This window comes from Alligator sinensis, unplaced genomic scaffold (assembly GCF_000455745.1).
Source record: "Alligator sinensis unplaced genomic scaffold, ASM45574v1 scaffold755_2, whole genome shotgun sequence".
NCBI classification, from domain to species: domain Eukaryota; kingdom Metazoa; phylum Chordata; order Crocodylia; family Alligatoridae; genus Alligator; species Alligator sinensis.
The window spans coordinates 1,761,875-1,775,898 of record NW_005841883.1 but is presented as its reverse complement, the minus strand read 5'-3'; the positions used below and the strand labels follow the sequence as shown (position 1 = coordinate 1,775,898).

Genomic DNA, 14,024 nt, shown 5'->3' with positions numbered 1-14,024 from the left:
GGGGAAGAAACACAAAAATGGTTACCAATCATATATGTCAAGGAGCTACAGACAATCTGAACCAAGGTAGGAGTGTTAAATGATTGGATGGAGGAAGAAAACATTTCCTCAAAGGACAAAAGGGTGAAAAAAAATATAGAATCCTGAATCAGTATCTCATTAGCCAAAACTAATGAGTTTATTTAGTCCTCTTCCTTAAGTCCCATGTTTCATCTTTGCGGTACATCTAGTTCAAAGTCAGCAACATTGTCTAGGGAGATCAAATCTATTTCCAGAGCAGTAAACAGCATTATCCAAGAGCACATTTGCTATATGCATACATTTGCTACCTATTAATGCAATATATAGGTATTTACTTTTTTTATTTTATTCTTCTTGTTTAACTGTTGTATACGTAAACCATTAAGTTACAGAGCCATTTGGCTAACTTGTGTAACAAAGCATTTTCACCTATAGGGCCTCAGCTGAAATCTAAAGTTTTCAATTAATAACTTGTTTCCAACTCTTCCCCCAAGTGAACTGAAAGTTTAAAATGACTATATTGACAATATATCATCCCGTTTCTGATCCCCAAAGGTCAGTGTTATGGTATAAATATTGAAACAACAGAAAAAAACATTTGCAACAATTAAGATACAAATCATATGAATAACGAATAGAAAATGAGCTGGTGTTTGTATACATTTCTTTATGATAAAAATGACTCATCTGCTTGTTTTAAAAATAAATAAAACAAACAAACAAAAGAATGAAGGCACTAGCTAAAGCAAAACCCCTAGAGATAAGTACTACCTTTTTTATTTCTAGTTATGTCTGGGGAGCATTTTTTTTAAACTGTCCCCTGTCATTTTCCAGAAAGAAAAGGAACTCACCTCTTTGGGGGTATGATTATCGGTAATTCTCTGACCCTCAAAGAGGAACCTGAGTGAATTCATTGGAACTCCCTAAAAAACAACACACGCACAAAACACAAACAAATAAGCCTTAGTAAAGCCCATCTGGTACATAAATAAGTTTTCCAAGTCCTTGCTTCTAATGAAAGTTGAAGATGAGACCTCAACCCCTGGATGTGCAAGGGTCTCAAATATTTGTGTTTTACTGCACACCAAATACACTGGTTAAGCTGAATGTTACCTTTAAAATCACAGCTTTACTCCGAAATCATACTAGACCTCTGAATTCATCTCTATTACCAGATGATGTTTTTTTCAGTTTACAAGCTGGCTTTTTTAAAGACTTCCACCCTCCCCCACGAAATTCAGCCTAGGATTTGATGGTTGGATTGGGTTCCTTCTGACCTGCATATCACCCATAAGAAATGAGAGCAAGTTTTTTATGTCAATGATGTGCTTTCCTGCACTCCTCCCATTCCCAGCTCAAAACCAGCACAAATAGACTAGACATATCCCTCTGCCTTCCCCTAGAGGGGGAAGTTGCACACAGTTTTGGTAGAAAACGGTGCTGGAGGCCACTCGAGTTAAGTCATCCAATCAATGTGGTTGTGGTAGTGGTTAAGTGCATGACTGTAGGAGCAGAAGGTATGAATGGTTAAAGATGTTATTTTTTCTTTTCCTTTTGTGATTTTGATATGTTATGCACAGACCAACCTTAAGTGAAATACAAAACAGTTGTCTGCATGAGTTTCCTAATACCATCACCCCCCCAGGATTAAATCAAAACCTCCAACAAAGCTGCTGGCAATTTCATAAAGCCTGATCTTTGTGTAAGTGCCTAATTAGTTCAGGACCTCTGTTCTGCAGCAAGCTATGCACTTTCACAGAAGAACTCTTCAAGCATCCCAAGAGACCCTGTATAAGAAAGAGGTCTTCATGTCTTCTGTTTTGGTCAGAAGTCTTCATCTAAAACAGAACATAAATGCTCCCTGCACTGGAAAACCTGACACTCCTATTAGGATGATTCATGGCATCAGTGGGGCATTAAGAATAGGCATAGGCAGCATCTTTCCTACCGGGTTCAAAAATAGAAATTTGTTTGCTCTGGAAAGCTAAGTTAAGTTTTTGAAATCAGCTAGATACAGCACAATGAAGGTTGCCAAGTCTGCTTATTATAAGCGGAAGTGGGCTTGTTTTTTTTTAAAAATCACTTTAATTTTTTGAGTGTCACGGGTTATGATTTTTTGGGCTTGTTTTATTTAGAGGTCACTTATTTTGAACTTGTGTGGGAGCAGTTCTGTGCAGGTTTGCTTGTGCCCTGCTCTGCTCTGCCCCCCTACAGCAGCCAGGGGGAGTAGGGGGCACAGGGGTCAGCCCTGGGCTCCCAGGGGAGGAAGAAGCTGTCCAGTCTCCCAAGCAGCTGCCTCCCAGCCCCACACCCCTATATTCCCTGCATGAGTCAGGGAATAGGGAGCTAACCAGGCTCCCTGGGAGCTGCCTCCCAGACGCATACCCCAAACTGCATGGGGCAGGGAACCTCCCTTGTTGGGACTGTCCCTATGCAGATCAGGACATGCAGCTGGGAAGCAGCTCCCCATCCCATGCTGCCCGGGTTAACCAGGAGCAATTTGCTGCCAGTCAGCTGTCTATACATACACTACTGCGCAGTAGTACCTAATCACAGTTAATCTAGTACCTATATCCACAGGTACTAGAAAACTGTGCATTAGGCTAATTTGCTGCACAGTAATTGCTGCACATAAGTAGATAGTGACCCTTTACTGTGCAGACTAGATTAATGCACAGTAAAGCACCTCATGTAGACACACCCACTGTGACACCCCATTGTTCAGAGAAGCCACTGCCTTCTCAAAGCGAGAAAGTTCAGTAATGAAATGCTCTAGAATGGGGGGGAGAGGAGAGGAGAGGAGCGGAGCACCAAACTCCTACCTGTAGGCTGGGTCCAGATCTCAAACCCATTGGATCCAGCCCACAAAACTGGGAGGCTTTAGCAGCCGGGGGCTCTCTCTATCTGCTGCCTGGCCATGGCACAAAAGAAGCAACAGCCGCAGCTACAGGGTCAGAAGTGCTGGCTTGCCTTGGACCCAAGTTTGGTTGTTCCAGCCCACCACTCAAAAATGCTGCCAACCACTACCCTAAAAGTACTAAAATCTAGTTTTGTTCACTTATTTGTTCTAGTTATGGATGCATTTCCTTAGTTCAAAAAAGGCTTTGTCACATCATACTAAAGAATAGGAGCTGACAAATGGTGTGCTTTATCTGCTACCTGAAGCATAATGGGCTGGTTACAGTGCTTAGCACTAATTAAGATAAAAAAATGACATGGGTCCAGAGAAAAACCTATACTATCTATATTTTTTCAGTTTTCCTCTAGTTTGTAGTCTTTAAGCTGGAAAACGACAAAAAATAAAATCATGGACTAGATTATAAATTGTTTAAGGCCAATTTTAACAATTGGGACATATAAAATTAGCAGAATTACCTCAAAATCTTTAAAAATCCCAGCTTTCTATGGAGAATGTATGCTGAAAACTGAGGGCAGATGCACTGTGCTTTTCCATGTGGGATGAACAGTAACGACAAAATTGAACCCAACCTTCCTTGTATTATTACTCTCCTGTAACTATGCCAATGCAGCTACCAAATAACCAAACACACATTCCAATATTCTGTTTTAGGCCATCAACAAAATATTAAGTAGTTTCTGATTATAAAATTTGAAATGTTATCTTCAAAAGAGGCTACAGTCATTGTAGTGTAAAATTCCTTCTGAACTGCTTTGAGTAGTGGTGTTCAATGTTTCAACCCAGCATATCGGGATTGAGTCCCAGAGCCGTGTGCCTGGATCGGGCCTCAGAACCCCAGCGCTACTCACTTGCTTCCAAAATTCAGGACCTATAAGAAGCCCCTTGGGCTGGATAACATAGCTCCAGGGGTCAAAGAACCTCTGGCCTAGAGGAAACTATATTAAAAATCTTCTTGCCATAGAAATGGGATGGTGACATGGGCCTGCAACTGCAGCTGAATAAAGAAACTTGAAAATGACTCCAGTTATGGGGCCAAGTTTTAGCTCAGCTGGTACAAAAAACAAAAAGTTGTTTTACAGCTTTACATTATTTGTGCATGTATACTAGAGATTCAGTGGGGTTATTTAATGGAAAAGATTTACCCAACCATACCTTAAAATTAAGCTCCTCCTGGCAGGATTTTCACATTAGCCTGTAAATTACTTATAATACTTTTGAAGTTATATACGCAGCAAACTAAGGATACTCTTTTTAGCTCGTGTAGCAGTACATCATATATGTACAGTACATGATACTGACCCCAAATGCACAAAAAAATGAAAACATTAGATAACTGAAGTAAAGAAAAGCTATTCCACACTTACCTTTTTTCTATTCACTGTTGAAACAAACTAAGTTTTCATTAAGGTCAAAGCTGGTAAAGTAAGCCTGAAGAACACTACCAGTGGAAGAGCAGCTAATCCAAAAGCTAACCACAAATGAGACAAGATACTTTTCCAGTGGTCCAATAGTAATTTCAACAAAATCTGATCATGTACTATGCAGCAGTTCCTATTTAACAAAAGTAAGCATTTAATGCAATGGACTTAGGAGTCATATCAAATTACATAGTATTAGTTTATTGCCATGTCATTAATGATAGTAGGTACATATCCAACTCTACCCCTACATGGCCATTTAAGTATTTCACAACTGTAAGGAAATTTTACCTTAACAGTAGCCATAAGTGCATGTATGAGCATATTAAAAAGGTAATATTTGCTGTTTCTAAAAGCTGCCAAATCATTTTAACTAATAAATGTCAACCCCACTGGAGTTGGACAAGATCACACCTTGCTGTCCTGTGTAAATACCAGTATGTCAATTTACTTAGGCAAACCACCATACTTGGACTATTGTATGCATGCATGCTCCTAAGAGTCTTCCTAGCCTGCCAAAATGCTTTTACTTTAGGAAAAAGGCATGGAAAGCAAATTATTTTTTGTAATGAGATTTAGCCATTTCTTCCACAAACCTGTCTTTGACAGTATGATTCTTTGAGTTTCTTGAGATGCGTCGTCATTTTCACCTTGAAGTGAATTTCACTGCTGTCCTAAGAACAGAGCAGAAAGAAGTTATCCCCCTTTTTAATAACTTATTTGCTTGAAGTAGGTGTTAATTTTTACACTTACCTACTATTACAAAACCTGCCCAACACCAACTTTATTACAGTTTGACAGTTTGATGTGTTTATCTTAACCCACAGCAAGTTGTCCTATTACAGGATTATATTGTGACAGATGTAAGTGAAACCCTCCATTCACCTGGAGTCCTATTTTTAAAACAGATAGTGTGATATGGCCTGGGGGTTCATCAGACATTCTGAATTTTTAAATATTAAATATCACCATACTTGAGTTCATAAGTCTTTATTTCCATATTTATCAGCCGATGCACCTACTAAAGAAGAAAGAGGCACAAATGATCTCTGGTCTCAGGTACCAAGAGAGAAATTAAAACTCACACTCCAAAACATGTAACTAAAACCCTGCTTATTTGGAGTAAATTAAGATACCGGCCGACTCAGTAATACAACAGTAATTTAAAGGGAAGCCTGAAAGGATTTGTTATTCCACAAATCTAGAAACCCTCACTGAAAAGTTGAAGGATTGAAAAAATGCCTATAAATGCAAACATCTAAAAAACCTTTTGCTCTTATGGTCGACAGGCTACATTCAGCTGCTGGATATGCAATTGTAATTTCCAATTATATTAATAGGAGTTAAGGCAGCTTATGCCAGAACTAAATTTGGTTCCCAGATTCCAGCCCACAAGCTATCCAGCTAACAAGTCTAACACAGACAATATTAAGAGAACTTAAATGAACTAGCAGGTGAAGCAGCACTCTGTGGCTTTGTGCAGAATTACTTCAGTTCAAGGATCCCAAGACTCTCATTACCTGAACTATTTAAAGTTATAGGCTTTACTTCAAGCGGAAAGAATAGCCACCTACAGAGTCTTCTCCCCAGAACTGGTAATCAACAAACGGCTGCTTCTCTCTATCCAGATATAGGAACACATTCTGGTTAAACATCCTACACAGAGTGAAGAAATCTGGAACTGAGTTACTGTCTTTGGTCTTCTTAAGTGACTGGGTGGGGGTGGCACAGATGCTAAGGCACACGGTTGACAGCCCAGAGGCTGAACACTCAAGGCCGTATCAGAAATGCTCACAGTGCAGTCCTGTCAGATTCCAACAAATTTGCAAATTCTACTATATATTTTGTCACAAGGACAAAAGGAGGAAGTGACTGGGCACATCATAAAAAGCAAAGAAAAAATGCAGGTCATCTATTCTAACTCCCTACACCAGGCAGGAATAGCTGTCTAAAACATCCAGACAAAATGTTTACCTAACTTGTATTTAAAGAGTTCCAGTGATGGAGATTTCACAGCCTCTCTAGGGAGTCTATTCCACTGCTTAACCACCCTCACAGTTAGAAAAATTCTTGCTAGTATTTAACGCCTATCTCCAAGTTGTGCTTCCTCCTTTCCCCTGTGGGTACTAATAACAATTGATCAACATCATTTTTGTAACATTCCCATTTTTATTTGAAGGTCATGTCCTCTAGACATAACTACTGCTCTCTAGAATAATACTAATTTCTTCAACCTGTCCTTGTAAGTTTGTTGGGCTTCTGATCTTGCTCACTTACGCTCAAGAGACTCTCCACGTTTTTTTACACATCTTCTTTGAAATGCAGTAGCCCCAAACTGGACACAGTACGAGGTGATGCTTCACCAATGTTCAACAGAAGAACACAAACACCTTCAATGACTTGCATAAAGGACTCCTGTTAACATATCTCAGTATGATAGCAGTGTTTTTAAGCTATATTACTGCTGACTCATGCTGTCCATTATAACCTTCAGGTCTTCCTCACAGTATTACAGCCTAGTCAACCATTCTCCGTTTTCCATTTCTACATTCCTCCTATATGCTATATTTTGCACATAAGTCTATTTTTCCCAATTTGTCAAGATCATTTTTGCATCTTATTCCTGTCTTAAGGCACAAGGCCAATTTGAGACAACCACTCAAATGGCCTTGTGCATTAGTGCCCCTATCTGTATGACAAGGCTAATACTAAACCAACCAGGAAGTTGCAAGGATAAATGTATTAGTCCGAGATGCCCTCAGATGACAGCTATCACTGGTAAGTTAAGGAAGGTAATTTTGGGGAAAAACTACAAATTAAAATAGTGTAGGTGTCAAAATTTGTGTTCACATGTAAAACAAGGAAATCATTCATCTACACATTCTCAAACTACCAAATACCACCAGTAACTAACTATGTAAAAACTCACCTGTCCAATAACTTTGAGTTTAATATATTCTCCCTCTTTCTTATCCCCCAAGTCCTCAGCGGAAGGTTTTGCTTCCTGTAAAAAAAAAAAGAAAAAAAAGAAAAAAAAAGAAAAAAAAAGAAACAAAACATTCCACAAAGATAGTGATAAATTCTAGTTCTTCATTATTTTCATTGGACAGTAGCCCAACAACCTCTCTTACTACAATAAATCAAAATTACAAAAAGACGCAAAAAACTTTCCTTCTATCCATGAAATTGGCAGCAAAAATACCATGAAAAGATGCTTATCTTCACTCTGATATATTAATTCAGTGAGTGGGGAAACACCACAGTGACTATAGCCATATCAGCTTTGAATGAACAAGAGAAAAGGAAAAAGGTTGGGGGGAGGAGGGAGAAATCCAATAGAGAGAAAAAAAAAGAGTGCAATTTTAGCCAAGTATAACTCCCACAGAAGAAAGACTCGGAACAAAAACCTAACAAAATTATCTATATCCAACTGCTCATCACATTTAACAGGCTGTATATAATACTACCTCTGTTTACTACAGAGGAAAACTTAATGACAAATCAGACTTCTGTCCTAGTAACACAGGACTTTATCACCAGACAGAGGATCAAAATAGGTTAACTCTTATAACAAGCCTACTGATTTAGCTCTCCTCAGAGTGTCTGAGCTCTTGCATGAAGTATCATAAAGCACTGCTGTCACCATGACAGCCCTCTCTGGATGATACAAGTGGAAAGCAATGATCTTTCGAGACTCAATACCCAGCCACAGCTACAGTAAAGTAAAGCGACGTAAATCAAAAAGCAAACAGAGCAGAGATTTCCAGAAAATTTTCCAGTGCTTTATTTTTCTGTGGGAAATTTTCCATTTCTAAAAATTCATTTTTTCATAAAATTCATTAGTAACAATGAATGGATACCAATAGCTGTGATGACTGACATTGCCGAGTACCGCACACAAAAAAAAAAAAAACCAAAAAAACTTTGGAGCAAAGACATTTGCAGCAGAGAATACGTCTCCTCTCACATGGCAGAAGGGAAACTGTAACATCCAACTGTTGGTCCAGGATTGCTCTAAGGATCCTAAGCATTCCACCAAAAGCAGCCTCTTGTGAACGGAACTGGAGAGCTTTCAGCTCAATCAAGACAAAAAAGAGGAATAGCCTAACAAATGAACGTACTACTAAACTTGTTTCTAAGTCTCAGAATCTCTTGCTTCTGGAGAATCAGTCAGAAGCATAATTAGTGAAAAAGATACAGTGTGAAGATAAGTTGCCCTTGCCCATAGACTCATTGGTAAAGCCATCCTTTAGCAAAAGACAATGTGGTTCAAGTAGTTCTGAATCAGATTTGCCTCAACCTGATTTTGAAATGGAACTAATAAGTAATGCAAGTGATTCTCCAGATAGTGACAGTGAAACTAGAGGTGCTGCAATGGCCTCAGTGGAGTAGATGAGTGGGCAACCACGGCATATCATGCACAGTTCTTTGAGTGTGCTAAATATAGTGTGTCAACAGTTTTCAGTGCCTTCAGGGGGGTTTTCTTAAATTTAAGCAAACAATGTAAGAGAAGTACATGCTATTGTATACTGTCTTTACATTTTTACAAGTATTCCAATAAAAATAATTTCTTTCCACATAAAGGTTTGAATTTGTTTGAATATAACATTTAAACCACATTAAGTGTGCTATATTTAATTTTTTCCCAATCGAATATTTCAGTTCAAATACTTGCGGCTATTAGGACAAAATTAACATGGGGGTACTTTTTTAGTTCTTTTTACCAAATATAAGTCAAATAAACATGTTAAATCAGATCACGCACTATTTAGGGCATTGGAAAATTTTCCAATTCAAAATTTTCCAGAAAACTCACATCTTTGAATGAGTAAGAATTGGAAGCTGAGTGTTAAACCAGTCTGACACAAAGAATGGAAGACTCAAGTCTTAGGCAACCACACAATCCATCAAATTAGAGCCATAGCATAGATGAAGTTTTGAGGTAGTCAATAATGGCATTAAATGCTTCAAACAAGAGCAGGAAAATCTGGAAGACATTTACCTGTCATGAATTTTAAAGGTAGAAAAGCTGAGTAGAGGACGTGATGTCATTTAGAATTGAGGGTAACCAAAAAATATGCTTCATTTGCATATTAACATCTCACAAGATGTATACAATTAATATAAACAAGTGAGCTAATACAGACAGTGACTTACTGCCAAATGAATGAAGTGGGATAACTCTTCGTGTCCCCTGCAATCACAACATGATAACTGCTGAACTTGGGGAACTTACCGGCATTTCACTTAGGATGAAGCCAAACCAGTTTAGCTTTTACTCATCACAGATCCTTCCAGGCACATGAACAGTTACAAGTGCTTCAACTGTTCCATGTTATCCCCACCCAGTTAAATCTTTGTTCATACATACAATCAATGGTCTATATCCAAGTCCCCATCACTTCAAATTGAAAGGTTAGAAAACCAGGTGTTCTCCACTGTATTATTGAAAAAAGTGTTTATGTTTAAATATTAGACTTTAAAAAGTGGCAAGAGAGATCCCAAAATACAACCCTCTGAATCAAACTCCTACCTCTTAATAAGGTCATGAAGTTTTATGCTGTTGTAAAATAATGGCTACAAGAACAAGTAGTCCAGTACCTACCTTAGACTTAGATCTTGAAGTTTAATTAATTAGTGTTTGCAAATCACTTTAAGGTCATTGAATGAAATGCATTAAAGTGCCAAGTATTTATTATTGCACCTAATAAAACCACAAACACATTACCAGATGCTGTAATTTAATTTGCCAGTAACAATAAGTATTAATCTGGTAAGGGGATGTTGGATTTGTTTGTTTGTTTTTAAGATATTTGAGGTTCAATTTCTGGTTTTAAAAATTAACATCTGCAACAAAGACTCTCTTCTTTAACCATGATAAAGAGAGTGCCACACTGCAACTGCTGGCACTTAAACTAGCTCACGTGTTTTAATTTATGCATTTTACTTATCCTCCTAGCAGTCTGCTATATTACAGGTAAAAAGATGCTCCCTGAAGCAAGCATTTTGCCGATTCATCCATTTCTTCTGAGAAATAAAGCTGCTTTTGTTGATCCTCTGAAATCCTTATTTTCCCTTTGTTAATTACCTCTGCCCAAGTAATCCCCAATCCAGAACTCAGACAGTACAAAACCTGCAGAGCCCTTAAAAACAGATTCCTGTGACTGTGAGCAAAGTTAAAACTAAGGTTGACAGGGACAGGGATGCAGTGTTACCTGAAGCCTGTCTACATCACAGTGTCAATCTTTTTTTGCCCCACACCCGCCCCAAATGCCACTCCAATCCCCTTCCCCTGCCCAATCAGCTGCTCTGCTTTCTGTTCCCTTCCCTGTGATCCCTGCCCAATTTCTTGCTCTGCTTTCTGCTCCCTGTCATACCTGCTGCTGCCTATCCCCTCCCCGATTTGAACCAGGTGCCACACACACAGGTTGTTTGTGCCACTTATGACACACACGCCACAAGTTAACCACCCCTAGTCTACATTATGGAGCTACTGCCACTATAACAATGCTAGCATAGCTATGTCAGCAGAGCCCCCTAGTGGAGGCCCAGAAGGGTTTCTTTCCCAGTTTTACAAAGCTCCCACCCCCATCCCACAGAAATAAGTACAGCATACCCCATCGGAGGATTCGATCTTTCTGTACCCCATAGCCAACATAACTGTAGTGGCAAAACTTTGCTGGGTAAACTAGACCTTGCTCAGTATTGTTGCCCATGGGCCTGGGAAAGCTAGGAACTAGTGGTCTCCAAACCTATCCCCTAGAACTTTATTTTCACTATTCTGGGATCACAGCTAAGATCCATATATTTATTACTTTTTGTCTGCTCTTAACCTTTTTTCTTAGGAAAGAGGTCTTTTCTTTCCCCAGTACAAAAAACAAAACAAAAAAAATCCACACACAATCCCTCCCCCCAACAAAAAAAGCAAAACAAGAATAACTTTAAGCCAATTACATCCTATTGTTTACACTAAGGCAGGCCATAAAACACTAACTACTATTATTCTAAGCCTACATTTTTTCCTCAAAATGAACTGTAAAAAAATGAACTCGACTTATATGCAGAATCAACCTATAACTTAGTTCCCAACACACTAAATTTTTGTACTTCATATTTTTATTGCATATTCAAAAATACAAGTCAGATTTTTTTTGGGGGGGGGGTCAGTTTTCATTTTAATATTTCTAGCATGTGCACACACTCCCCTAATGAAGGGAATAACTGTAGGTTTTCAAGCAATGTAGCTAATTCCAAGAAAATGTAATACAACGTAACCGTATTTCTGCTGTCATCAAGAAGAGGCTTTACTCTGGCCACATGGTCACTGGTTTAAATGACAGTAACTAAAAACAGTAAAATTAAGCATAGGCTTAAATGTCTGTAGGATTTAGGCCCTAAACCATGCCCACATAGCAAACTTACTATGTCCAGCAGCAGATTCTTCAAGCACACTATTCTGTTCTGGACCAAAAGTAGTGCTGCCACATCTCTAAGGTACCAGTTACAAGTTACTTAGTGTGAAAGAAGATTAACTGGCTCTTCTAAGGAGTAAACCTTACGTGCCATGTGGGCATAGCTCATCACTTTTATTTGGAGACACCCCAACAGGAGCAAAACTGCATGCTTGAGAGCACTGATCCCAAATACAGTAAGTTTACCATGTAGAAAAGTCATACATACCCTAAATTGCAGAATATTACATGCATTCTAAAATGTTACGCACTATAAGTACTTCTACTCATTAAGCACACACACGAGTCTTTGCAAGACCTGTGCCTTAGAAATGAATACCTACTGAAGGCTGCTGTTTGTAAGACAACAAAAGCTTTATTCAGAGCAGATACAGTTGGAATCTAATGAATGAAGCATAGTGATTTACTGAGACACTAAGACCTCCGGCAAGTTATCCATGTTTTTATTAGCCTTAAATTAAAAATGAAAAAACAAATCTTTAAAATAAGGCTGAATCCTGGAAACTATTAACAACCTGAATAGCTCTTATTCATGAAAGCAGTGGAATCAGCATCAGTGGAACGATTTACAGAAGTAAAGAAAATGAGAAAACAAGTTTACAAAATTTGGCCCTTTCCCCCTCTTGCCCCTTTATAATGCTATCTTATATTCCGGCATTTTCTTTCAGCCTTGTCTGGATAGGGAATTTGTTCTCACCACAACCACTGACAGACAGACACCTAACACAGCTGTACCAGCACAAACATTTAACAAAGACAAGGAATGCCATTATTTGTACTAGATGAGTTTTCTTCAGCTTGAAAGTAAGGTAAAGTCAACTTACATAAATAGTAATTTTCCCTATCCACAACAGGGACATTACACTATCGGTAGCAGTGACAATAACTGGAACAAGTTCTCAATGCAGAAAACGGTGCCTGGTAAATTCACTTTTCATTTCTGACCATTTTAAATTTTCTGACAATCAAGCTAACAGAATTTCTAAGCTTTTCCATTTCACTCACCATCCTCTTTATAACACTTCTTTATATTTCATTATATTATCTTTTTTATTATTATTATTTAAAAGCTATTAAGATGATCAGATCTTCAGCCACAAAAGACAGGACAGAAAAATACCAGGCTTAAACTGCAAGGAGGAAGATGTAGGTTAGATATCAGGAAGAGCTGTACTTTTGAGAGTGGCGAAACTCCGGAACGGATTACCTTGGCAGGTTGTGGAATTTCTTTTACTACAAGTTTTTAAGAACAGATTAGCTGCATGTTTATCTGGGATGGTTTAGACCAGGGGTGTCAAACTCTCTTGGTCCTCAGGTCTGATCTGGGCTGTGAAGAGCCTTGCAAACTGGATTCAGACCCACTCTGGCAGTGCAGTGAGCAACAGCAGTGTTAACTGGCACATGTTCCTGAGCTGCTGTGTCAGCTAGGGAGACGCAGGGATTAACACAGCTGTCACTCACCTGACTACTGCTGAAATGCATCCTGAAAGGAGCTCCACATGCCAGAGTTCAGTGGTAGGCTCACCCCCCAAGTCCCAGCCCCTCCAGCAGCCCATATCCTGATGACACTGCTCCACAAGTCCGATGCAGCTCATGAGCTGCATCTTGACATCTCTGGTTTAGAGACAGAGATGACTATGCCTAGAGCAGGGAACTAGGTGATGTCCCGTGCTTTCCTTTCCTACTTTTCTCAAATTTTTGGAAGACAGGCAGGGCAGGATGGCACCATATATACTAGCTAGTTCAGAGAGGCCTGAGCTTTTATACACTTTTTGTAGGTGAAAGCTCAGGCCTCTCCACACAAATTAGTCTCCAAGGCAGTGGTTCCCAACCAGGGACTGCAGCACCCAGGGATGCCTTCAGATGCTCTCAGAGGGCAGGGGACCATGCCATGTTGGCCCGGCACACTGCACTAACAGGATGGCCAAGACGAACCCCACAGATTTTAAATAGGAATCTAGAGCATTAAAACCAAAGACGAACCCCACAGATTTTAAATAGGAATCAAGTGCATTAAAACCCCCCTGCCTTGCCGTGGGCTTTCCCACCTCTTTGCAAGAAAACCACTTTTGTGTCATTTTATTTTTTGGCTGCAAGAAAAAGACTGAAGAGGGAAAGGGGCACGGGGCTGGGGGAGGGTTGTGGGGAATAAGTCCAGTGACGAGGGCTTCAAACGGGGAACCCACAGTGTAA

At 39.3% G+C, this 14,024-nt stretch overlaps 1 protein-coding gene across 16 annotated transcripts in view; it reads right to left on the bottom strand.

The window, feature by feature from the left end:
* The window catches only part of SUMO1 (small ubiquitin-like modifier 1), a 25,833-nt gene that overhangs the window by 1,264 nt on the left and 10,545 nt on the right, over positions 1-14,024 (bottom strand). For 10 of the 16 annotated variants that reach the window (XM_025196688.1, XM_025196689.1, XM_025196687.1 and 7 more), the window contains 3 exons: positions 7,289-7,363; positions 4,956-5,028; positions 873-944 (listed from right to left, as the gene is read on the bottom strand). In XM_025196688.1, coding sequence (XP_025052473.1) covers positions 873-944; positions 4,956-5,028; positions 7,289-7,363 — 220 coding nt within the window. Of the gene's footprint in view, positions 1-872; positions 945-4,305; positions 4,493-4,955; positions 5,034-5,244; positions 5,381-7,288; positions 7,364-14,024 lie in introns of all 16 variants that reach the window. The other 6 variants (XM_006017657.3, XM_025196691.1, XR_003092595.1 and 3 more) reach the window with 5 other exon arrangements.